Source organism: Seriola dumerili, unplaced genomic scaffold, assembly GCF_002260705.1.
Source record: "Seriola dumerili isolate Sdu_G_001 unplaced genomic scaffold, Sdu_1.0 BDQW01000110.1, whole genome shotgun sequence".
NCBI classification, from domain to species: Eukaryota; Metazoa; Chordata; class Actinopteri; order Carangiformes; family Carangidae; genus Seriola; species Seriola dumerili.
Genome location: NW_019174365.1, coordinates 6,609,379 through 6,635,498, shown reverse-complemented (window position 1 = coordinate 6,635,498; position 26,120 = coordinate 6,609,379). Strand labels below are relative to the sequence as shown.

Here is a 26,120-nt window from a genome sequence, read left to right as displayed (position 1 = left end):
AGCACCTAAAGGCCAATGCCACTGAATAATGATGTGGTCGTATCTACTCCTCATTCACTCTAATGCTAATCTTCATCTCAAGGTGACAATGATAGAAAGATTTTATGCATGCAGGCGTTCGACGCTGAATAAATCTAATCAGAGGTGTGTGGTATCTGCTCGTCTGAGCGCCGTTAATATTTCCATTTCGCTTTTTAAAGAAGAGAAAGCTCCGCTTTTTCGAGCGTAGTATCAATTTAGCCGCAGAGCAGGAGTCAAAATGACGCACACGCATGTTCACGCACACACAGACACACCCTTCGTTAGCCCTCTCATTTCACGGCACTGTCCATGCTCTTCGTCCTCAAATTCCCTTAGTTCAACAGTTCACCCCCCGCCCCCCCGCCCCATCCCTTCATTAGTGTTTGCCAAGAAGGTCACTTCTAATGTGAGTGACAATCCCTGAAATCATCCCAACAATCCATCTCTCTCGTTCACGCTCCGCGCCTCCATTTACATATTTGGATGACACGCCTGGCTGGTTTTGTTTAATCACTGTAAATTGCCCCGCCGCACAATTACCGAAGTCGGTTTTGTTTTAGAATTTTATTATTAGCTGTGCGGCCGGCGCTGTCACAAAGCTAATCAGTCCGAGACAATGACAGAACGCGTCTCTGTGCTGGAGTGAGGGGAATAAAAGTGCTTTGTCAGGAATGTGGAGACTAAAAAAATGTCTCTGTGTGGAATTCAGCTCCGTTCATTACATTTCAAATGAACTTGATGTTTTGCTCGCGAAGCATTGTGGCAAAAACACACATGACCGTTCGCGTGGTGTTAGAAAAGTGTTTGTTGTCACCCTCAGAGGACAGCTGTAGCTGCGGTTTCTTTTGGAAGCTGCAGTTATGTTTGAGCGATGGACGAAGTTCTGGGTGACACACTTCCTCTTTTCCAGGAGCAGAGGGAGCGAAGTAGAATCGAAATTGAAAGATTCATCTTGTGTAAGGAAGACGCAACCAAGTGAGTCTGTGAAAGCTGTTATTCAGCAGGGGGAAAGAGAGAAGTGGAACTGCAGTTGAAAGGTTTTAAGTGTTTGAGGGGGAGAGAGTGAATATTTGTTCCATACAGTGTGTTAGCGGATCACACAGACTCACATTGTTAAGCTTCGTTCAACGAACACTCACAGAATCAAACGATTTAAATGCAGAGCAACGGCCTCAGGCACTGGCAGAAAGGACAATAATAGGGTAGATAAACTAGGGAGAAGAAGGGAAAAGGCTCACTGGAGACAAAAAAAAAAAGGCATAATGAGACAAATATAAGCTCATTTGTTTTTAATGTGAATTTACCATGCTCTCTTTGTCACTAAACTATATTTTCCAAGCTGTAGTGGAGCAAAATGCCAGCGGTGATCCAGCCTCGGCTTTGAGTTCATCCAATTTGAATACAGTAGTTTCTGGTTCAGCTGTGCTTTCTGAGCACGTTTCAGAGGAACATCTGCAGGCCTCCGAAGAATTCTGGGTCAGCGGCGTCCTCGAAAAAAACCGTGAGAGGAGGGCAGGAAATGTATCTTTCCCATGGGCCTGAGCGACATTAACTAGAGGCAGATTTTACAGACGCGCACACATGTTTACATAATCCCTGTACGTACACACACAGAGCCTCTGCCGACTGTAATGGCTCTGCGAGGTCGGCACCGGACATGACACAGAAACGCTCACGGAGAGGGAGAGCTTTGTCATTTACGGGTGAAGACAGAGGACACATGTTGCTGCTTCTGCAGCCTTGCAGCTGGTCGGGATTCAAGAGGAGAGAAGATGGAGGTTGAATTCTTGAAACTAGATCCTCCAGTTAACCACGAGACCACCAGGACATCATGTAAAATGTGGTTGCGAAGGATTTATCATAAAATAGACAAGTACAGTAACTGGGGATTGTAGTTCCCCTCTTAAATATGTTTTCATCGCAGTACAATACAGAGAAAACACAAGCGCAACAACAAGGAAGAACAGAGAATTAACACATGCAGATGTTGCGCGGAGCTTTTTCAATCATGAACATTCATCTGTTCGGGGGAAAATGCTTCATATTTCCTTAATACATCCCCAGTGAGAGTTCAATATAAATGCTGCTTCGAGCAGATGCTGCCACTGTATCAAGAGAGAGAAATGATTGCAGTCCTGCGTTTGGATGAAGATATAACACAGATATCTGTAATATGGGGGGGGGGGGCTTCGCTAAATTATGCAGTTTCAATTTCCCCATTTAGGGAGGATAGATCAATTTCTCATGCTAAAACCATTAACCCTGAGGAAAGACAGTGTTACCAAGGCAACGCGGATTATGTCGCTTGATCAGAAGCACCTGTTTTCATGCTCGTCCAGACATAGGCTCAAACGCAGAGACAGTGATTAGTAAATGAGACATTGCAGGGACTGACCAGCATTAGATATACAGCAAACCAGCAGCGTCAGTCCTCCAGCTTCATACACACACACACACACACACACACACACACACACACACACACACACACACACACACACCTACATTCCTCATTTCTCAACTTGACACTTGTAGGTTTTTTTTTTCCTACATTCAATTCAAGAGATGCACCTGTGTCTCTGCATGTGGACGGACTGTATCGCAGTGTCTCAGTTCAGGGCAGGGTCCCTCTTGCACCGCAGCCTGTGGGGAGTTGTGTTTCACCAACCCTCCCTGGGGATGGGTGTGTGCAAGGATGTATGCGTCACTATGACTATGTAGGCCTGTGTGTGCTTTCTGCTTTTTCTTTCTGTTTCCTTTTCTGCCTCTCTTTCTCTGTGTTTATTCCTGTGGTTGTCCTCTCTCTCTCTCTCGCTCTCTCTCTTTCTCGCTGAATTCCTGTGGATGCAGTATGGCTTCTGTACATCTTTATTACCCTCCCTCTCTTTCTCTCGTGCTCTTCCCTTTTCTCCTCTCTTGGCAGCAGTCGCCTGTTCCTTCTTCTTCTCCCCTCCCCCATTTCCTCCACCCCCACCGTCCAAATGGCCCTCCGGTCAGGACACAAGATGGTCAGTGGTGTGTGTATGTGTGTGTGTGTGTGTGTGTGTGTGTGTGTGTGTGTGTGTGTTATGTGGTGCGTTCAGCACCACATAACACAAATGCACAAATAGTCTTAAAAAAGACTATTTGTGCATTTAAAAAGGTATCGTATGTATGTGCAGGAATATGTATCATGTTTATCACTATCATAGTCTGTTGATGTGCATTTATATGCTTTTGTGCATGCATGTTTAACTGTTTATCCATATATCACCTAACCCCAGCTCTAGTCATGCTCATGTCATGATATTTGGGTGATATTAGTTGGCTGTGATCAATTAGGAGGCATTCTCCCTCTGTCACCCACTAGCTGGCTATCAATGGAACGAGCGATGGAGAGGACAGTGTGGGATAGAGCTTGTTAAAAGAGGCTTTAATTTTTCTTTGTGTGTTTCAGTGAAATAGTTGTATACCCAGTTTGGTCCAAAGTGTCTACCACAAAGTGACCTCACTACAGAGACCCTGCAGAGCGCTGTCTAGTTGTTTTGGGAGCAAAAAAGTCTTTGGGTTGTGCTTCGTCCCTGCAGAACCAGTACCACCAGCGTGGTACAGGTGAGCGTGTGTGTGTGTGTGTCACTAAATGTGCAGTGTGTGTAGGTATGAATCGATGTTTCTGCTGGCCAGAAGAATCGCTGAAAACTATTCAAAGTTGCGCTTTTGCATACAATGCATTTGTGACAGGGAATCCTAGTTCATTTCCCCAAACAGTGCACAAAGAGGAGTCTCTGCAAACGAAGCAGAAATCCTCATTGTGTGGAATAAACTCCCGTCATCACTTTCTTCCTAACTCCTTTTTTAATTTTAGAAATGTTGCTTTGAGCTTCCTGCAGTGCTCCACACAGGCATGATTTTTGTAAAGAAAGTTGAGCCCCCCCCCCCCCGTCTAAAAACTGGATTATTTATTATTGTGGAAATGCCTTTGGCTCTCCTATGAGAAGCTTCTCGGGGCTCATTTCTCAGCAGCCATCCAGCTGTAAACCTTCCCCCATCTGCATGCACCCAGAGGACCCTGCAAAGGGAGGTGTCACACAGCCACACAGGCATCAACAGAAGCTGAAGCACAGCTTTGCATGTGGATGTTAATACTCTCCCCCCCCCCCCCCCCCCCCACTGTCTTTCACTGCTGTCCAACAGCTTGTCCAACGAATGAAACTCCCACACGCTTCATTGCAGTGTCAGGTAGGGTCTCTGCCTGTAGAGTAGAAGGGCTCAGGCTGGATTCCTTGCCTCTTTGGCTCTAGTTTCTTGCATGGTGGGTTATGCCTTGATGGGGCTTGTGGTTAGTCTCGGGGTCTGTGTGTGTGTACAGCTGGCTGAGGGCAGAATTTGGACTTCTGCTTTTAATTCCCAAAACACATTCCTTTTCGAATGGCTTTTCCAGTCAGTTATTTTCTATGGCATGAAACAGAAGACAGCCACACTGATTGTGTCTCCTCCAAGGCTTCTGTTTTCTTTCATCAAAGCCTGGAAGCGCCGGGAGACAGAGAATGACAGCATAAGAGAGTACAGTTGTAGTCCTTGGCTTGCTGTCTTGTATCACATGGTGGTGGCCTGGAAGGAGTTTTCCACTGTGAAAAAGATACTCAGAACTTTTATATGTGGTGTTTATCAAGCGCTCAGGAATGAAGTGTGTCCTCACGGGGAAGAATGGATGGTTTACTCCTTCACATATTTTCTACTCAGCAGGGAAGTATGTCAGCAATGTTTTTTCCAGAGCTGGATCTGTGTTTGTACTTAACAGGTTCTTCATACCATTTGAGTTAAGATGGTGGAGTCTGAGTTTGTTTTTTTGTTTTTTAATGACATAAAATGTGGCAGAGCAGAGCAGGAGACGGGGAATACTGGAATGTGCTGGAGCTCTCTGCCTGACAGAGAGCAAACGCAATGCTACGTGAAAGTAAGCCTATGTAATATTTGCTCAACAGTGGCATTTACAGGATAATGTTAACAGTGAAACAGCGGGATAAGTAGTGTCACAAAGTCAAGGAACTGACTTAGTAATGTCAGCTAAACTGTGATATCTATCCTCAGTTTGCTAATATTAGCTGACATTAGCGACCTGGTGACACCGGAATAAATAAGACTGTCTCAGCAAAACCCCTGAATGTTCTGGACTGAGCAAGGGAGCTTTATATTGCTTAAGATTTTAACTTTCATTTAAAAGAGGAAGAATTAAAGATTTTTTTTTTTTTTGTTCTTTCGAAAGTGACATAGTCTTGCTTTAAAGCTTTTGTGCTACGTTAAGATACTTCTCTGTGCAATAAAGTTAGCAAAGCAGGCCACATGTAGCAGAAAATTGTCATGGTAACTGTTGAAGCTGTTTGAGTTTAAGTTGATAATAAATCAGTTAGTGGTTTGACAGACTTTCCAGTTTTGATGGTGTCAAAATCAGTATATCGTCACTGGTTACAGCTTCATGTACTGTATATGAAGATCTGCTTGTGTTTCAGTTTTTCATGTCATTTTAAATGTGACACAGTTTTTTTGCAGTAAATAAATAAACAATGAATCTAGGGACTGGATTGGACCCGATTAAGTGGTTTGGGTATCGGCCATGACAAACCCGATTCACGTCAAGTACAGTGTTCTTGTTAATGCCATTATGAAATTGTGTTTCTTTTACTTCTCTTAAGTACCATGACAAACCCTGGCCATGTTGTCTTACATGAAAATGATTCCAATGCGGACTATACAGTGTCGTGTTCAGTTTTTAAAAGAGAGCGTTGGTTTGGGCTGGTACTCTGAGCTGAGGTATCAGTATCAGGAGTGTAAAGAAAGATAGGATCAGAGCATCTCTAGATGAAACGTTACAATAATCTTCACAGCTTCAACATGCAAGTTAATGTGATTTAAATGGTAAAAAAAAAGCCAGTTTTTCTGTATTTTTTGTAATTTTTTTTCTTGCCTGTTCAAACTTAATTCAAGTTCAAACTTTCCCACTGACATAAACTAATCTTGACAAAAAATAAAAATAAAAGTCTCAACACAAAGTCCAGCTTGTTGATTCCAAAGCTTTCGCCCGCATCTCGGGGGTCTTCCTCAGCAGGTGGAATTGCACTGTTGTCATGGAGATGGTCTCTGTCAGAGGCTACAGACCATACTTGAACACAGACAGATGTTACAATCCACCCACCCATATACAAGCACCTGTTATCACATGATGAAATTAACATTCTTATGTCACGGGATAACAAGGAAACCATCTCCATGATAACTGCGTAACCCACATCACCTGAGGAAGGCCATGAAATGTGGTTGAAAGCTTTGGAAACAAAACAGAACAAAATACATACTACAACATACACCCCTCCTGCAGTTTAATAGTTCTCTGTAAGTTGCATTCAAAACATTTCTGTGTTTTTCTGTTACATTTCTTCTTTTTTTTTCTCTCTCTCTACCACCATAAATAGCGCTGATGGCTAGAAGGGAATGTTGCCATGGTGACACAGTGCTATGGCAGGCGGTAATTATTCTGGCTTAAGTGCCAGCGGAGACACACACACATGAGCTGGCCCACTGTGGCAGATAGCGACACCTGGACTCCAGCCACTCAGACGGAACCGGATGAAGAATTTTTCAGGAAAAAAAAAAAAAAAAAAGGCCGCATTTTTTAATCACGTTGAAAAACTAAAATGTGGGAATATGGATCGAAATATAATAGCGTGAAAGTGTATATTCACTTTTACGTACAACACTGGTGTAACGGGAAATGTTCAGACGTTTGAGGGCAAGATTCTTATGATTATAGACTAAGATATATATGATATATATGATACATATATATATATATATATATATATATATATATATATAAGATTATCATGTGTGGTGTGATATGATACAGAGATGATGTCACCTGGTTGTTATCCTCTTAGTTGCATGGGCCGACTGGTCAATAAAGTGGATATTGTGTGTGTCCTATGTAGAAGAAACATGGGAGACAATCTCATAGAAACTGCACATGGGTGAAGTGTGTGTGAGCAGAGAGAGTGTGTGTGTGTGTGTGTGGGTGTTGTGTTGTGTGTGTGTGTGTGTGTGTGTGTGTGTGTGTGTGTGTGTGTGTGTGTGTGTGTGCATGCGGCCGAGAGGTTGCAGACAGCCTGTTGTCCAATATGTTTTTTGATATGGGCATTAAAAAACAAGAGCAAACTCACAGTTCCCTCACCACTCTCCCACTCCCACACTAGCACAGCTTACTTCCAGGCATACACACACACACACACACACACACTTGTAGTCCACACCCTCACAGAGCAACACCATCCACCAAGGATAATATTCAGCTCAGTGCTTTTTTTTATTTCCGCCAAGCAGTAATCCCCCCCTCCCCTTATCTGCTCTCTTCCAGGCGAGGCCAACCTGACTAATCATCCGAGGTGTCAAGGTAAGGTTGTGTTTGCCTCTCACCATCCACTCACACTGATAGCAACATGAGCCCCGGTGTATTTTTCATCCAGGAAAACACAACACGGCGTTCTGACAAAAACAGGAATTCCTCAGTGGCCTTTTGAAGGAGAAGTTAAAATTGTCTTCTTCAGCCTCATCTGGTTTGCCACAAAACTTCCTCGCTGCTAGAAGACGGAGGGCGCTTTCCCCAACTCCCACAATCCCCAGTCACATTAGCATAGGCGAAGCAGACAGACACAATGGAGTTTTTTTCACCACCAGCACAGAATTACACATTTTCTGCACACTCACACACGTACACACACATCGCTCCAGAACAGCAGTTTGGCTCATGCATACGCCAGGAGAAAACAGACAAGGGAAGATGGATTGTCATATTTTTGTCACCGATCCCTGCCAGGTCTGCTGTAGCTGTCTCTTCTGCTGATTGAGAGGAGAAGGGCGTGTGGATAGATAGCCAGAGAGAAACCATTCCTGACTTTGTGCTCCCTGTCAGTCATGTAGTGCGTCACCTTCTCTTTCTGATCACCTTTTCACTCCTGCTCCAAATCCCTCGATCTCTGTCACAGTCACCGCAGTGCCTAAAGTCCTGACATACACACTTTCACAAGCAGCACTCGCACACACACACACACACACACACACACACACAGACAAACAGCGGGATGCCACTCCACATTTATCTGGTTGGAGTTTTTTTTTTTTAGGCTCAGAGACGCACACAATCTCATCCCTGCCACTACCTCCACCCTCCATGACTCACACCCGTAACACCACACAGCCTCCATAAATCACCTGTCATAACATCAGGGCCTCCATCAGTTAGGTGAAACCCAACTTTGGCTGTTAGACGGGGACGTGATGAGGTTGCTTATGCTGTGGGCTGAGCCCAGACACCAGTTGTGGAGTCTCTGGTGTGAGGGCCACTGCAGCAGACTGAGGCAGATGACTGTCTGCAGTGCAGTCTGACGCCGCTCTGTGCTGCCACCTGCTGGCCACATGTGATCACAGGCTGCGGTCGAGCTGCTGGTGAATGATATGATGACCAAAACCAGCAATTGCCTGCGTAGCCAGAGCCTGATAAAGCTCATTTCTCTGTTCCCTGGGACTCCACTGACACCACACCATTGAACAGGATCAGTTTGATTATTCATTATTGTTTCATTATACAGGTTTTTACTGGTGTCAGACTAAAATAATCACATTGTTTCTCATTTCATAGTAGAACTGAAAATGCCAAGTGTCTGTGATGAAGCAGCTGCATTAAAATCAACTCATTTCAGTTTGTTTGCTTGACAGATCAAGTGTAGTTTGAACAGTTCGGCTGACTGTATCCTTCGATAAACTGTCTTTATCCTCCGCCAACAATAGTCATTTAGGAAATGATGAAAAACACACAGATTCTTCCACACATACATATTTAATCTCACTGTAAGGTACTATGATATGCAGTTTTCCACAAACCCCATTTGTTCAAAGCTGGAAGTAATGATCCAACAACATGATCATTTTTGGTCAATTATTTCATTTAATTTCCATGTTTTCTGTTTGATTTTTATTTGAAATGACAATTTTTTTTTCTTTCTTTCTTGTGTTTCCTTAGCCGGTACCTGTCCGATGTCTTCTCCTCCCACAGTGTGATGCGTCATGGCTCCGGTGCTGAGTGGAGTGTGGTGGGGGCCGGAGGCGGGTGTCGTCGGGTCGGGGGCAGCAGCTGCTACCGGGGTCGCGTCGTGGCTGGGGAGTGAGCAGCTGGTCCTGGTCGTCACCCTCAGCACCCTCACTGCCCTGCTGCTGGTCTCTGTGCTGTTGCTGCTGTGTGCTAGCTGCCAGGGGTAAGCACCATCACACACACACACACACATACACACACTAATGACCTATATAATTGTTGTTCTAGGAAACACTCCCATATCTAGAAGAGGTCACGAAAGGCTGACGTGTGTTATGATAATAGTTTCCTGGTTTTATGTAATGATACATCCTGCTGTGCAGACTATCTAAACAGAATCTACTCTTGCTGGAAATGCCAGCTGAGCATGAGAGTGTTGAAAATAGCAGAAATACCTAAGAGTGCGTCCTTGGCAACAGTAATTATAGGTACAAGAATGAGGAACGGTGCCTCTGAGGACAGTAAGGAATGACCGCACGGGTGTTTTGGCATTAATATGTTTATTATGTGTGCTGTCAAAAAGGAATTGTCCACAAAGTGTAACACATACTTTAATATATGAGTATAGAGAATATAAGAATTTACAGATATACAAAACGAGAGATTACTCATATAGTTTCTGCGAGAGATGGCACTGCAGAGATAAAGCTTTAGTGGCCATCAGCACAAACACAGAAACGAAAAGTCTTTGATCAGTCTCTCTGTCCTGCTCAACTACTCAGAGTATAACAGAGATTTTAATGTCATCTTGTGAAAGACAGTGTGGTCTATGGGTATTTGGACAGCTTTGTTTTAGCTCTGTCCTCCAGTCCATCGGATTTGGAATGAAACAATGACAATGCTAACGAGATACCAACTTCCTGCTTTGATTAGAAGGGGCAGAAATTAAATCCAAACGTCCACATCTGATGCTGCATGACGAAACTATTGATTCCTCCAAGAGTAAGAGTAGAGCTTTAATGTCCCTGAGAGCCAATTTGACTTACACATAGACCGCAGTTGATAAATAATACCAATGTTAAAAAAAAAAAAAAAAGTAGTGAACACAGGTACACACTAATGTAATCCAATACAACAGCTCTACCATAACATCCATCTTTATGAAGCTCTTAATGCTAAGTTGTTGGTGACATTTTTGGAAATGTGTAAATTCAATCATGTATTTACTATTGACATCTTGGATAAGGAGGTGTGCTACTGTCCTTCCTTTTTACACACGAGGGGACAGAATATTAGAAACACCTCTCAATAAAATGTGTTCAAGTGGCAAGTACTACACAATCACTATGACGTCAACGCTAAAACATAAAATGTCAACAAGAACTCAACGCTAAAGGGATCATAAAAGAAAATTGCTTTTCAACGTCATTGTTTCGTTTGAGATCCGGTGTGCTGAAGAACACAGGAAAAACAATGAGTATCCACTTTTATATTTATCTCTGTTCTCTCATCTCTCCGCTCCTCTGGTTTTTTAGGCAGAAGAAAGCAGCCAATGGACATCCAGCTGGAGACCATGACAACCTGATGAATGGAGTGAGTCAGACTTTCGAGGTTTATCTTTCTTGCAGTAGGCTGGATCACGCATAAGCTACATTTCTGAAGAGGAATTAAAGGAATATTTTGAAGGGATACTGAAACACCTCACAGATGGCGGCTCTGATGAAAAGGCTGCAGCTGAAAATGATTTTCTAAAATCGAGATTAGGTTTCCAGTTCTGCTTGTTATGTTTGTCATGTGTTTTCGTGAGTGTGCGCGTGTTATCAATGTGACGCAAAGTGTGTTTTGAGTCAGCTTGCCGCACAGTGTGTCAAGCAGATGATTAATTACACCCACACATGCACACATGCACAGTCTCTAAACAAAGGGATAGATGGACAAGGTCGGGGGTTGGTGTCATCTTGGGACTGTGGGAAACTCGAGGAAGAAGAAACTGTCAATTCCAGCGGTGGGAAAATAAATAATTTAATATGAATTCATAAAAAAAAAAAAAACGGTTTACTCAGACTTGTTCTCTTGTTCAAACAGAGGCACCCACGTAGTGTTACAGATGGAAGCACACATAGCAAAGACACACAGTGACGTACAGTCCTCATTCCTCCCAGCATGGGAGTCATGTGATGTGTCTGTAATCAGGCTGTGTAATCACTGGTAAACGAGGCTGTGGATAGAGCTGCCACATTGGCTACATGCCTGAATAACACGTGCACACTCGCACAAGTCTCCACCCTGATGTCCCATGATACACAGACACACACTTACACACACATTCTTTCACATTTGCCTCCTAACCCACTCCCATACCACAGGAACATACACAAAGAAACATGGCCTCCCTGCACTCCTCCTGACTGACAGCCTGCACTTGTTCGCAAGATTGTTCCTAAATTGCAGCCGGTCGCAGATGGGGAAGTGGTTGTTCCTGCTAAGAGAGCACTTGTGGGAAATTCCACTGGCTTTTATTCTTCAGTTTTGTTTTACATTAGTAACATGGTGTGTGTTTCTTTTTCTTTTTTTTTTTAAGATCACTGAAAAGAAAGAATGAAACTAAATTCAGGAAAGCCGAAACACAACAGGCACAACAATGTGAAAAAAAATCCGTATTTATAAAGTTGACCTTTGCACTCTGTAGATATGTAGTACTCATAAAGTGTACATGTCCTCTTGAGCATCGTTTCATGGATATAGATAGTAATCACCGACTCCCATAATACAGATGATTCAGTTACCAAGCAACATTTAAATGTGACAAATGCCTGGCTTACACAGACTAAGTGACATCCACTCACTCTTTTATTCTGTCACTCCCTCTGGGGCTTTGTGTGTGTATGTGTGTGTGTGTGTGTGTGTGTGTGTGTGTGTGTGTGTGTCAGCCTACATGCCTCACTATGCACACACACATCCCTCTGAGCCTTTTTGCATTTGATGGATATCTTCACCCTAACCTTTACGCTGTAGCACAATTGCAGGGTGGTCAGACTGTTTCAGGAGGGACCCATTTAAATGATGAACCATGTCACAGCCTGACAGGTTAAATGGGGGTCTTCGTCTTTGTGGATGAGTAGATTGGCTCTTCCTCGCTCACCCGCAATCAGTCTGACTGTCTGTCTGTGGCCACATCCTAACGCCTCTCACGCCGCCTCTTCATTCACACACGCATTCAACATATGTTAACTTTTTTTTTTAACCTTAAGGGTGAATGTAACCTAAATGAAGCGTCTCATTCGGTCCTTACCCAGACGCATTAAAACACCACATCTCATGTCTCGGACTGTGACGCTCATTTTGGATCCTGAAGAAGTAAAGAAGGAATTTTCCACCTTCGTCGAGAAAACTGAAACAAAAGAAAAACATTAGAGATACTTTGGTCATAAAATAGTTAAAGATTACATCATAGTCACCAACAGTTTTGATAGTAGATGACCACTAGGTGGGGTTGTGGAGCTTCTGATACACAACCTCACTGCTCACACAGGAGGAAAACAACAAACCTAAACAAAGAGAATCTTGACTTACACCAGACGATATGTTTTCACAGTCATTTCTAAGCTGTTAGTAATGAGTGACAGAGTTGCCTATAGAAAGAAGACGGTTAATGTTTAAATCAGACGGTGATAAATCCTGCGTCAATACGGCAGGTGCAGAGCACATCCTGTGTTAATTAGTGTAGTGTCTTTTCAGTGACTATTATTTGGAGTTGAGAGAGTGTTGATTTGAGTGTTTGCTCGCTTGTAGAGCTGATCCCACTCTGATCAAACCCACGGTGTGGATTTTTGCACTATCACAGTTTAATTAGAGCTGCAGAATTTGCCATGTGATTTAGCGAATAGGGAAACAGCTGGAGGGCATGGACTCGGTGTTAAAAAAAAATCTGCTGAAGTGTCCTTGAGCAACACTGAATCCCTGCCAGTTTCAGGGTTATTGCTCTGTAGCTCTGACTTTCCCGCAGAGGGAGGCGAGGTAAAATAGGGAGGAAAATATCCTTGTGGCTACCCATAAAACATCATGCTCTGTGGTTTGAGTCATTTTTTTATTTGACTCTGTCATGTTGCCCTCTTCTGTTAAACTGTTTTCTTCAGTGTTTCATAATAATGAATCAACATGGCATTAAGAACATGAAATTAGAAGTATTTATAAGAGGAGAACACAAACCCATCTACTGAGATGAGGATAAGCAGCAGCGTATCTTCATTAGGCATAAGTCATTTAACAGTTTTGTTTTTCACACTTGCAGAAATTACGCACTTGCATAAATCTTTAGATGTCTTTTCTTGGTGGATAAAAATGTACTCAATGCATATAATTAATCATGCAAAGCATACTGATAATGAGCTTAAAGTAATCAGTAATGTGGTTAGAAAAGCAAAGAAAAGCAGGGGAGTGAGAAAACTGTAATCAGTGCTGCAAATATGAGAGTTGTGTTCCCCAAAATCCTGAAACCCCTGAAAGTAATGTCCCAAATATACTCCTATCTGCTGCTAGCGGCTTTTGGATTGCACAGAGGTGTGAAAGTCATCTACCCTGTGCGAGCTGACAAGTGCAGATGGATTTCTTGGTGTGTGATGTAATTGAAAAAACCAAAGACTGGATTTTTCATGTGCCTTCGTTTTGTCGGGCTCACAGCCTGTGCGTTGAGAACCCAGAGGTGACTAACATCTTGTCCTTTGTCGCACAGGTGTCAGAGAGAGAGACGATCAGCCAATCAGTAGACAGTCCAGCAACTGATATGGCTGTCAGCACCTCGCACAATGGTCCTTTAACCAGCGGTACAAGTAAGCAAAGATAGTTAGCTTAGCTCAGCATGTCATGTCCTCACTGTCCGTGTAGTTAACTGTTGTATCTGCACCATTTGGTATCAATATTAGAGTCATAGCTACACATGTACATGATGATAATAAGAAGAAGATTTGCGTGACAGCTGTTGTTATTCAACATTTTTGACCTCAGCTGTTGTTTTGTTATGAGCATATCTATGTAATGTTCTTAGTCAGAGATTAGTCATTTTACCTGGATGGGTACTTATCATTAATAGATAACAGGAAACAGGAAATAGTGATAGATCTAGGGTTATGAGATCTGTAGTCATCAAAAGGGAAAATAATGACTCATAACAAAACTAATCTGAAGTAAATGTTAAACATTCATCTTGTTCTCATGAAACGAGAAGCTGTTCTCTCACTCTGACTCTCCTTTTTTCTGTGTTCCACTAGTCCTCACAGACACACAGGACACCAGTCCCCATCCGTCAGAGGAGCTGCTTTCCAGCCAATCAGAGCTCAGGTCCTCCAAGTGTCCTCAGGACCGCGAGCTTCCCAGCATCCCTCCCAACAATGCCCTTATCGGGGACGGACCCCCAGCCTCAGGGGACAGCACCTATGAGGTCAATGTTTAAAGTCACCTCACAGCAGCAGAATCACGTTTTTACTTGCACTCAGCTTGAACGTGGCAGTAGAGGAGATTAGAGCTTTGATTGGTTGGCCGGTTGACTGAGTGATTGATTGGATGATCGATTGAGCTTAGGGTGAAAATACAGACAGAAAATTTTAATTTTCCACAAGAGGTTGATGGATTGTTTGAGTTTTCAGATTGAAAACAGAAGCATTAAATATATTTAGCTCATTTAAAGCATATTAAAGAATCCGATGTATGTATCTGTTGTCCAGGTGGTGAAGGAGATCGCAGTGGCGTCACGTGACGTCAGCGTTGAAGACTCCCTGTACGAGACGGTCAAGGAGCTCAAAGACCCCCCCGCGCAGCTTGGCCTCCCTAACGGTACCATCCAGCTGAGCCCCGACGAACCACCCCATCATCCCCCTGCCCTCCTCAACGGCCACCTCAGCCCCTGCACACCTGAGCGAGGGCCCCTGTGCGCAGGGGTGGAGTACGCCTCTGTTGACCTGAATAAGAAGAGCCGTCACAGTGCCGACATGGAGGCCAAAAGGCGCTCTGATAATGCCGCCATGCCTTCTCACAAGCCTCTGGAGGAACCAGAGGAGGACTTACCTCCCCCAGTACCAGAGAAAGTTCTGGATGAAAACGACAACCAGCCGGTGGTGATGAATGGGCTGGCGGGGGCTGGGCTGCACAATGGAGAGGTGAGGATGGTGTGTGTGTGTGTGTGTGTGTGTGTGTGTGTGTGTGTGTGTGTGTATGTATGTGTATGTGTGGTCTCACACCTGTAGATCTTCAAAGCAATTTAATTGCTAAACTGGCCCTTCTTCTCTTCTCTGATTAGTATGACACAGCACTAAGTTCTGTTGGTTGGTTTGACATGATAACTGATGACCAACAAAACCACAAGCCATTTTAGTTTATTCCCACCAGGTTAAAACAATTTTCCTTTTCATATTTCTAGTTGGCCATTCATATGCTCATATAAGTGAAGCCTTTTCCTGTTTAATGTAACATCCATAACACTTGCTAGTTACCGACTGGAAATGGCAAGAGTTAGCATTAGCTCACTAAAATGTTCAGCAATTAGATAGCTACAGTGAAAACCAGAACTTATCTCATATGCCTACAGTACATATTAACATTTTGGCCTTCATTGCTGTCATCTGTCATAACATTAATTATTTTTAAGGAACAGTAGAATGATTTCTGCATAAATATTAGCATGCTAGCTGTCTAGTGGGCTAATGGTAAAAGTCACCTCTTCACTGGCTTTTCAAAGAAATTAAAAAATGACTCTAAACTTAATTAGCATTTGTGTAGCAATGCTATCTTTAATGTTTTGATAAAAATCATCAACTGTGAGTGTTTTAGCAGCATTTAGCAGCATTTCTGGATCTTTTCAGATACTTCAACATCAGTCACGTGATTGGTCCTCGTACATTCTTAGCGCCAACTGGTGTTTTGCAGGTTGAACAGAAACAACACATTTAAGACCATTAATGCATAAAAGTCAAATCAAGCATACACAAAATTTGATAACTTTTCAGAGTACATATAACCATTCATTTATTCTAATATCTCAGTAGGTATCAACATCTTTTTAAGTTATTCCCTTATAAACTTGAGGTAGGTCATCTGCTCGAGAAGAGACAGAGACAATGGAGAACAAAGAAAAAGGGAGATGTATCTCCCACACATTATCATCTGCTAAGCTGCAAGCTCAGTGCTGCTTTAGGGAGAGTGACAGACCGAGGGGAGAAATTCAAGAGGGAGAGAAAGAGAAAACAGTGTAGGAGTGAGGGGAGGAGAAGAGAATGAAAATGGGAGCTGGAGAGGGAAGAGGAGGAGAGAGTAATAGATGAAACAGAGATAGTGACAGAGAGATGATGGGAGATTGACTCAAAAAAAACACTGAAAGGACCGGGAGGCATGAAGGGTGAGGGAGAGAGAGAAAGTCAGGAGTGAGAGACAGCGAGTGAATGGGGGGGGGGGGCACAACCCAGCGGCATATAAATGAAGCCATCTGTAGTGGAGAGGAGTGTATCGAAAAGAAAGAAGGATGATAAAGAAGAAACATTATTAAGGAGAGGAAAAGGGCTGAGAGATGGAGGTGTAAAAGAGCAGAGAATAAAGAGGAGTAAAAGAAAGAAGAGAACAGTTAACTAAAGGAGTGTGGAGGTGAAAAGGAGAGAAGAAGAGTAGTCGAGTGGTATGTGTTGAACAGAGTAGAGCTGCTGCTGCTGCTGCTGCTCTCAGCATGCTGTCTTCCACATGCAGGGATCCATTGGAGACACGCAAACACACACACACACATACACAGACACACACACAAACAAACCAACAAACTAACACACTCTCAGAGCTCGCAACGAATTGCATCAGACTGATGGAAGCTGACAAGCGCACGAACATAAACACCACATTGTCAATCTGCCACAAAGCTGCGTGAAGTGGCAACTGTTCTTCTTTTCTACACTCCTCCCTTAAGTTCTGTTCATATTTGCTTCTTCCCCTTCTCTTATTTTAAAGGATAATTATGCTTTATTGTAACTTTCTGCTCTCCTCTCATTTTTACCCATGCAACTGGCATGGCTCTAAAGACGGCAGTGTTGGTCCGTCAACCACTTTGGTCCAGACTGAAATACCTCAACAACCACTGAATGGATTGATGTTAAGTTTGACACAGATACCCATGGTGCCCAGAGGGTGAATGCCAAAGTTGAACACTTTGTGGATCCGCTGACTTTTTCTCTAGCATTAGCTTGAAGTTGAAAGTTTAGTTTTTTAAGTGAAATGTTTCGACAACTTTTGGATGGACTGCCATCAGTTATAGTTAGTTAGTTAACATTCATGTCCCCATGGCCTTTGTTGATCTTTTCACTTTCCTCATATCAGGCCAGTAATATCAGCATGTTACCATTGTCATTGTGTGTGTGTGTGTGTGTGTGTGTGTGTGTGTGTGTGTGTGTGTGTGTGTGTGTGTGAGCATGCTGATGGTAACATTTATCTCAAAGCACTGCTGTGCCTAAGTAGCCTTATGGAGCTGCTAACATGGCTGTACACTCTGAAGTTTTTGCCATCATCCCGCCGTTGACTGTCATCCCAGATGTAGTTAAGAAGTTACCCAAACTACGGTTGTAAGTATTCATCACAATGTACAGACTGTACAGACAGTCAGTTTTGACCTACAGGTCTTGCTGTAGTTGTGCGTGCACAGTTTTCTGGTACATTGAGGGATTATTACCACAGATACATTCACTGTTGGTTTTACCTTCAAGCACAATGTTTTAGATCATCTGTCTGGCGGATTGTCTGCCTGCTTCTTTTTTTATCCTGGCAGACCTTGTTGTCGTAATGATGCTATATATGTTCCCAGATCTCAGCTTGAGTGAGGACGCTGTTACCTTCACCAGAACTATTCAAATAAAACCCATGTTGTAATAAAGCAGAATTATCCTATAACATACTCCGTCCTCTTGGTTCTCTTTTCCTTTGTTCATCTCCTCCACCTCTCCTTATTTCTCTTCTCTTCGTTTAGTCTCATCTCCCTGTTCCTTTGTCCCTGGTGTTGTAGCCAATTAGTTAATCACTGTAGCTCATGTGGGCAGCAGGCGAGTCGAGCCTCATCTGACCCCTGTATCCATGATGAAATCTTGATCTGCTGAGCTACAATATCTGCTGAAAAGTGTATTCATTTATATATGCACCCACATGTACCTTGTTGGTGTGTGTAGTCAGCATTAATTCTATTATTTCACCCCCCCACCCCCCTTATTACACACACACACGCACACACACACACACACACACACACACACACACACACAAACCGAGATGTGTGTGTTTACATATATTCTGCTACACATAGACTCCCCGGGGCTGATTTAAGGTTAACCCTGGATGTTCCCGGCTCCCTGTGGTTTACGCCCGTGTATGACCAGGAGCCGTCGGTGATTTGTCTTGTCAGACCAAGTGTGTGTATGTGTGTCTGAGCGTAGTGAGCGCCAGCTGGCCACCATCACTATGACAGTTAGTCTGGCTTCATGATGGATGATATGGGCTACAGAGCTACATCTCCGTCTCTCTCTCTCCTTCTCTCACACACACACACACACACACACACCCACACACACACACACACACACACACCCACACACACACACACACACACACACCCACACACACACACACACACACACACCCACACACACACACACACACACACACCCACACACACACACACACACACACACCCACACACACACACACACACACACACCCACACACACACACACACACACACACCCACACACACACACACACACACACACATATGTATATATATATATATCAGTATACAGTCATCTTGTGCATATACACTGGAGTGCTTGTATGTAAATGTCTGAGAGGAATCTCCTCCAGTGGCAGCTAGGTAAGTGCTGCTCACACACACATACACACACATGCACACACAAAGGCAGGTTTTCTCATATACACACATTTTTCCATACGAACATCTGGTTTCTAGTTTAACATTTCACTGCAGACACACACACACGAACACTCACACAGTCGTTTTGTGACCTTTTATTCACAGTTTCTCTGATCCTGTGCAGTTGTACAGTTATTGAACCGTCATAAACAGCAGTAACACTTGTTTGCAGTCATTTGACTGCGTGTCGCCTGTGGGCTTTTCATATGAGGTGCAGGAAATGAATTTGACCCAGCCAATGGGCCACTGGGATATACACTGGGGACATGGTGCTGGTAAACTGCGATATTTAGCTTGTCAGCAGCACTGTTGTGCTGCCTGTCGGAACCGGGAATCACTATTGTTAGATAGAGGATTTCAGTATGTAATATATCTACATGTGTAAGTGTGTGTTTGAATTTGTGTTGATATGGTTTATATAGTTTGCACATCATCTTCAATTTGTTTGGATTTGAGCGTATGCAAGACAGGAAACACAGATAATCTGAGTTGAGATATTAATACTGATTTACATATGCCTATGTCAACATGCACGTCAGCTCGGCTGACACACTGACACCTGAGCTGCCCATCTTCTAAGGCGACTGTAATCAGCTTACTGTCATACTTGTGTGTCCTGCATGTCATTGTATCTCCTACGCACACATAAACACGTTGCTATAATCTTCTCTCACACACACGCAAATACATTACATCTTATTGTAGCACGTCAGAATATTGAAAACAAACACACTGTCCACATGCTGATATAGGTCTTGATATAATTTTGATATGCATTAAATACATTTTCTCAGACTTGGATTTAATGCCCATATGCATCAAACCCAGGTGGTGATTTCTGAGTATGTGACTGACTAGAAGAAAATTGCTCTGATACTTGAAATTAAAAGAACAAGTATTGTGCGACACATGCAGAGGTGCAGTGACTGGGCCAAATGCTTTATATGAAGTCTCCCTTTAGGTCACTCTGCCTAATTGGTTGGCTAATTAAAGCGATATGAAAAAGGCATCAGCTGCACTGTAGAGTGTGTGTCGGATCTATAAATGTAATCATGTCTCCAAACATGCGTTATCCATAAAGTAATCATATTGATTAACGCTCTTTGAGGAAAATAGCAGAGAAACATGTATCCACATGAAGGTACTATGACACACAGCGGGGGTGGACGGTTTGATGTATGATCTCTGTGGGCAGTTTTTCATTTAGTATAGAAGTGTAACTTGTGTGGTAATGTGCCCTTGACAGCCACCAGGCGCTATAGCTCAACAAGTGAACAGCTTTCCCTTTCCTTTTTTTTAAATGCATCAGCATTAACCTTGGTAACTCCAACCAAGGACGTCATAAATCTGAATTTATTCCTTTTATCAAGTCAGAAAAGAACACAAAAAGCAATGTTTTCCTCTTAGAGATGTGCATGAAATTTTCACGTACTATGAACTATTTAGTCACCGCTGGCAGGGGTATTGAGGTTCTTGTTAGACTCCTTAGGTGTTTGGCACTGCTGTCAGATGTGCTTTGTTGATTAATGGCTCCCTCATCGATCATAAAGCGGAGTGGACAGAGGCTGTGCACAAAAACATCAAACTCTCTGTCACCGCTTATTGACTTTCACTCAATAATTTTCTTAATGAATGGGTGGTTATAAACAACATTAGCTTTACATGTATCGCAGCCGAAACGGCAAATGCAGAGCCTGTTTGTCTCCCACTGCTAGTTTACAAGTTCACTTTATTGATCGCTTACCAAGCTCTCTCTTAAGACATACACAGAGATTCTCCACTGGTGTTTATGTTTTTGAGAACTGATCAATAGTTTGCCAGCATGTTTTAGTGATGCAGATCAATAAGAACTGCCACCATACCTTAATTGCATTTCCCTCAAAGTTTTTGTTCCTGTGTTACAGCTTGCTGCTTTTGTTGATAAGAGAAACTGTTTAAACTCTACAGATTGGTGCTTTTAATTTTTACAACAGGAGGATGCCACCAAATTCTTCAAAATAAAACCGTATGACAACTGTTCAAATGTTCCTAACAGACGCTTTTAGTTGAAGCTTTGGGAGTGTTTTAAACATCTGATTCTGCACTCTTTTCTTTTCACACACAGGCTGCCATATCTAAATCTATCTTTTTGTTCTTTTTTCCTCCAGTTACACTCCCCTCTGTCTCCTGCACCAAGGTTCGAAAACCACATTCTATCAGACAATGAGGTAAGTGTGTGTTAAGCTCCCTTATTCCCCAAACTGTCTTTTCCAGTCCCGAGACAGCAGCACTTTACACTGTGAATGCCAAAGCTCCAAGTACCGGAAAGATAAAAAAGGAAAAAAAAAAAAAAAAAAAAAAAAAAAAGAACAGTGGAAACTGGTAGACTAGTCACAGAACATCAGACAATACGCTATGAGGGAAAAACCCTGCAGGGGTCTTTTGATATGAACGCATCGGTGACTGTTTCTTTTTGTGTTCTCATTCCTGTTATCTCATTAAATGTAGTTACATTCACCACAATTTTAAACAATAACCCAAACAAGGGCAACTCACGTGAACAGTGTGTCTCTTCTGTGTCCCTCAGTCAGCCGTGTACTCTACAGTCAACAAAACAAACTGTGACGATGCTGTGAACGAGGAAGACAAAGAGCACGACTACAGCAGCATCGCAGAGATCAAAGGCCTGGTCCCGGCCTCTTCCTCCAGTGACCTCTACGCCACTGTCCGAGATATCTACGCCCAGCCAGACGAGCCCCAGATGGAGGAAGACCCAAACTTGGACAGCACAGATCCCGGCTACGAAACCATCCGCATCCCAAAGACTAGTAGCTCGGGTGAAGACCACAGGGCTGGGCTGGGAGCAGAGGGGTCAGACACTGCCAAAGCAGAGCCTGACTATGAGAGCGTCGGAGAGCTGGGTCTGAGCCGGGAAACATCCCGCCTCTGAGTTTTTCTCCCGTCATCATCTTCATTTGTGGCGGTCTTGGTAGAAGCTTCCTATCTGAGTTCCTGCAGTGCTTTGAACCTGCTACCAAGCATGCTTTTGGTGCATGACTTGGGGAAAACAGCAGAAAACGGCTCACCACACCGCATCCATCATCAATGCATGAGTGTCCTTTTTACAGCTTGGGTACGTTTCATCATATCTGAACTTTTAATTTATCACCCAGGGTCAATGTCATCGGTACTGTTAGTCCTACAAGTAAATGAACTGTAGTACCTCAGTCACTTGGCATTAATCATGTGGAAGATTGCACTTTGGATCATCATTAAATTCCTCTTTTTCATCTCTGCTGACAATGCATATCATGAACACTTGATTGTGAAAACAGTATAGAATAAATATCGAATATTTTATCACAAACATACGCAGCATTTCAAGGGTTAGCTGAGGACACAATCTGTGCCTGTGATACAAAAAAAATACCAAGAATTCAGTGCCATATACTCATGAAATCCATGCACTTACTGTACATACTATGAAGGTTAGATTATTTGTATGCCCCATCTGCAGCTGCTAGTGAGTTTCTAGCTTCTTCCAGGTAACTCAGTGTCATGTTTTATTGAGATGTCATGGTGTAGATCTAGGCTGTTCCTTGTCAGGTTGGCAACGCCTCCACTGTGCGTTCTCTGTTTGAAATTCCTGTGAATGGGATCTTGGCATAGAAAGCAAAAGCCAGTCTTATCTGTGACCAAATAGTTAGTCAAGACAAACATTGCATTTGATAGATGATAGATGGCATCGAATATAAATGATGACTCTTGGCCTGCTGCATACATGTCCTTATGTTGAGACTGATCACTGCAAAGGTGTGGGTTCAACGTGTTACAGGTCAGGAGATATGAAAGCAGTCATCTTTGGAACCAAAATGGAAATAAGAGCTTAGAGAAACTGGTCAAGCTTGCAGTTTCACACAGTTTAATGGATTTTTTTTTTTTTTTTTTGACGTTTTACAGTCCATGTCAACATTTTTTTGTGAAATTCATATTTATTTGAAGATGCATATTGTTGTGTAATTGTGAAATGTTACAAAGTATGTCTGTGAGAGAAAAGTAAAATAGGGTTTTATAGAAGTTTCTAGCATTTTTATCAAAAATGAAAGTGAGTTGTGAGATAATGACAGTTGTAAAGGTACGCTTTCCCCTGACTTTTTTTTTTGAGAATTCATTGTTTAAAAAAAATACATATGACAAGACCATATTTTCTTTTTTTTTGTTATTTTACAAAGGGGTCAAAACCAATTCAAAAGACTTGTAATGTGATAAAGTGACACACAAACTTGTATTATGAATGCAAATGTTATAGATCAAATGTATTTTTTTGGTTGTCATGCTTTTTGAGCCTACTCTTGGTACAGTATACAGTCTTCAGTTGGCATTCTGGATTATTTTAAAGCACAATATAATGGTACTGCATTTATATACAGCTTATCAAAAGCATCATTACAAATCAGTTACAAATCTCTGCACAATTTGAATATCTAATGCTTTTTGACTTACTAGTAGCACTCTGAAGAAAAACATATCTGTCTGTTTGTAGCTTGTACTGACGACATGCCAACCAAGGCTTGTATATAGTTAGAGCACTATTTTAAACTGTTATTCGCTGGAAGTTTTATGTAAGCATTTACTTATTTGTACAATGGTCAGAGTGATATTATTTTAGGATAAGTCTGTTAAGAGCACTGATTATACTGTATGTCTGCCTTGTTTTAAGGAAAACTGAAACCCTGTTGTCCAATGGCTTTTGCCTTGTAATGTAAAATTGTCAAAATGCTTTTGAGTTCTGAGAAGTAGTAACCAATCACATGTCAGAAATATGGTACAATGTTTTGGTACGTGCATTTTAAGAAACAGTAATTGTGGTACTTTTATTTAAAAAAACAAACAAAACATAATTATTCTCTAAATACTGTTGTTTGATGTTTATTTTCAAATTAACAGGGCCAATGTTTTCTCGCTGTAAATATATCTTTCACTGCTACAGTATCTCCCCGCTTTTGCAGAACAATTGGTGTCATCTGCTTCCACCCACATCAACATATTCCAGCATTAGAGTATCTCCAGCCTTAGTTCATGTTTCATTAGACATGCAGGAGCTTGTTGGTGGTTCAGACAAACAGAGGCAGCCCTTGCTGGCTGGTATTAGATTCATAAATGATATCAGTCATTTGAAATGCTGTTATATCTCTCGGCAACGCTACTGTGAAAGAGGTTTTTAAATGCAATCCGCTCCTAGTATTTTTTGAATGAAGATGTGGAAGTGAAGCCCTCAAAAAAATTATGTTAATTTCTGCAAAGAGGTAATTATCAGTGTTATTTACACTCCCACATGACCCTTTGAGTACATTGTTCCTACCGAGAGACATGGTTGTGTATCAGGGTGGTGCCATCATTTAGATAAAATGGTGTTCACAGAACGCTATAAATGTCCTCTAAGGAAATGATCTGCCAAAAGGGGATGCTTTAGTGCCAAATCTAATCAGGGCAACACACACACATTGTTAATAGATACTTACCTAAAATCACATTCTCTCTTGCTGTCTTGGTCATATAAACATGCCCATTTCCCTTCAGGGAATAGGGGTGTTGCGGGGGTTCAGAGATGCTCCTTCACTGCCTCTCCTTCAGCTCCACTACTCCTATAATGAGACCATTTGCCCCCCCCGCCCCCCCTACAAACCAGCAGACAACTCTATGGTGACACCCGCTTTTGATCACAGGGCAAAGCCTGTTTTGGCAGTTATGGCCACATCTGTTACTCCACTCTGTCCGGTTTCCATTCTCTGCATGTAAATATTTTATGACATGAATTGTTCTATTAAAAAATATATATAATAAATTGTGTCATTGTGTCTTTTTATTCAGTGGGGTGCTGTCATGTAGAGAGATTATAAGCTGCATATGATTTTGTAAAAAACATTACGTTTGACATTAATTAGGCCATTTGTCATATATATATTCGCACCACACTGGCTGATAATAACAATGTCTTCTGGTAAACTTGATTTATCAAAGCACAGTGAACTTGTTAATCAAGAGGGATACGCTTATCAGATTGGCTATCTTTTTTTTTCTCAGCGAACAGCAACTTGTGACACATTGTGTGATTACACTTTAGGTTTCTTTTTTAGGAGCTAAGCCACCTGACCGCTGTAATGTGCAGTGTTATAAAGAAGAGCATAGAATAAGGAACCATACAGCTGCTGAATCATTGTGATTACACTGTGACATTAAATAAAGGTATCACTGTAATTCTGGTAAGGTTGACCTAGGTTCACCCTTATAAATTAGCATTTTCATACATATTTATCTTGGTATTTGCATAACATGCATCTTAATTCAGCATTGTTTGTCCAAATTATCTAATGGGGCTGGTTTAGATTTGATTGGCTCTTGCCTGGACGATTGCATGATGTGCAGGGTTGATGTTGGAGCATGTTCACCCCAGAGCCTTTAGAAGAGAAAAAACTAGCATGTTTAAGTTATGAAAAACCCATACGAAATTAAATAACCTGTTGTGTTTACATTCGCAAAAACAAACCAGTGCAGTCTATTGCTTTCATTTTAGAACCAGATCATTTAGAAATCCGATTGCACCTGAAAAGTAGGCTACATACCCTGTAACAACTTGGTTATAGTATAAAACCTGTCTGTCTGGTAGAAGTTTTCCCTTCCTAAATTCCCTGCTATACCCTCTCCCTTCTCGTTTCCACTCCATCCTTGCGTCATTGTTTTGAATGGAGCATCCTCCCGGCTTGCGTTACCTTCAGTCGAGGAGAAGGGGGAGCGGTGGGGGCTTGTGGAGGCGTGTGCTTTGCAGACCAATTGCAGCCCGCCTAGGCCGCCGGACCGCACATGTTTACAGGCAGCATTCCGCCGGTAGAGGTTGTGCTCGGTCGGAGCCACACGCGGACTGGATACCACAATAGACGGAGCTGGAGTCACCTAACGGTCGTATTTTGAATCGTTTTCAACATCTACGGTGGGATGACGATGCATTGGGTCAAGTGAAGTGAAATTATTCGACGTATTTACTTTCATTCTTCTATGTCCGAGTCGTTCTTATCGCGAATACGCCGACAGTTTGTTAAATCGTGTACAAATGTCATTTCG

At 42.4% G+C, this 26,120-nt stretch overlaps 1 protein-coding gene across 1 annotated transcript; it reads left to right on the top strand.

Annotated features, from left to right (window-relative positions):
- The first annotated feature begins 4,294 nt into the window (after window positions 1–4,294).
- pag1 (phosphoprotein membrane anchor with glycosphingolipid microdomains 1) lies at window positions 4,295–24,846 on the top strand. The gene is made up of 9 exons (XM_022747603.1): window positions 4,295–4,312; window positions 7,409–7,444; window positions 9,071–9,302; window positions 10,615–10,672; window positions 13,812–13,908; window positions 14,347–14,516; window positions 14,800–15,231; window positions 21,170–21,229; window positions 21,589–24,846. The coding sequence occupies exons 3-9, from the start codon at window positions 9,115–9,117 to the stop codon at window positions 21,949–21,951; spliced, it is 1,368 nt and encodes a 455-aa protein (XP_022603324.1). The 5' UTR covers window positions 4,295–4,312; window positions 7,409–7,444; window positions 9,071–9,114; the 3' UTR covers window positions 21,952–24,846.
- Window positions 24,847–26,120: the final 1,274 nt, after the last annotated feature.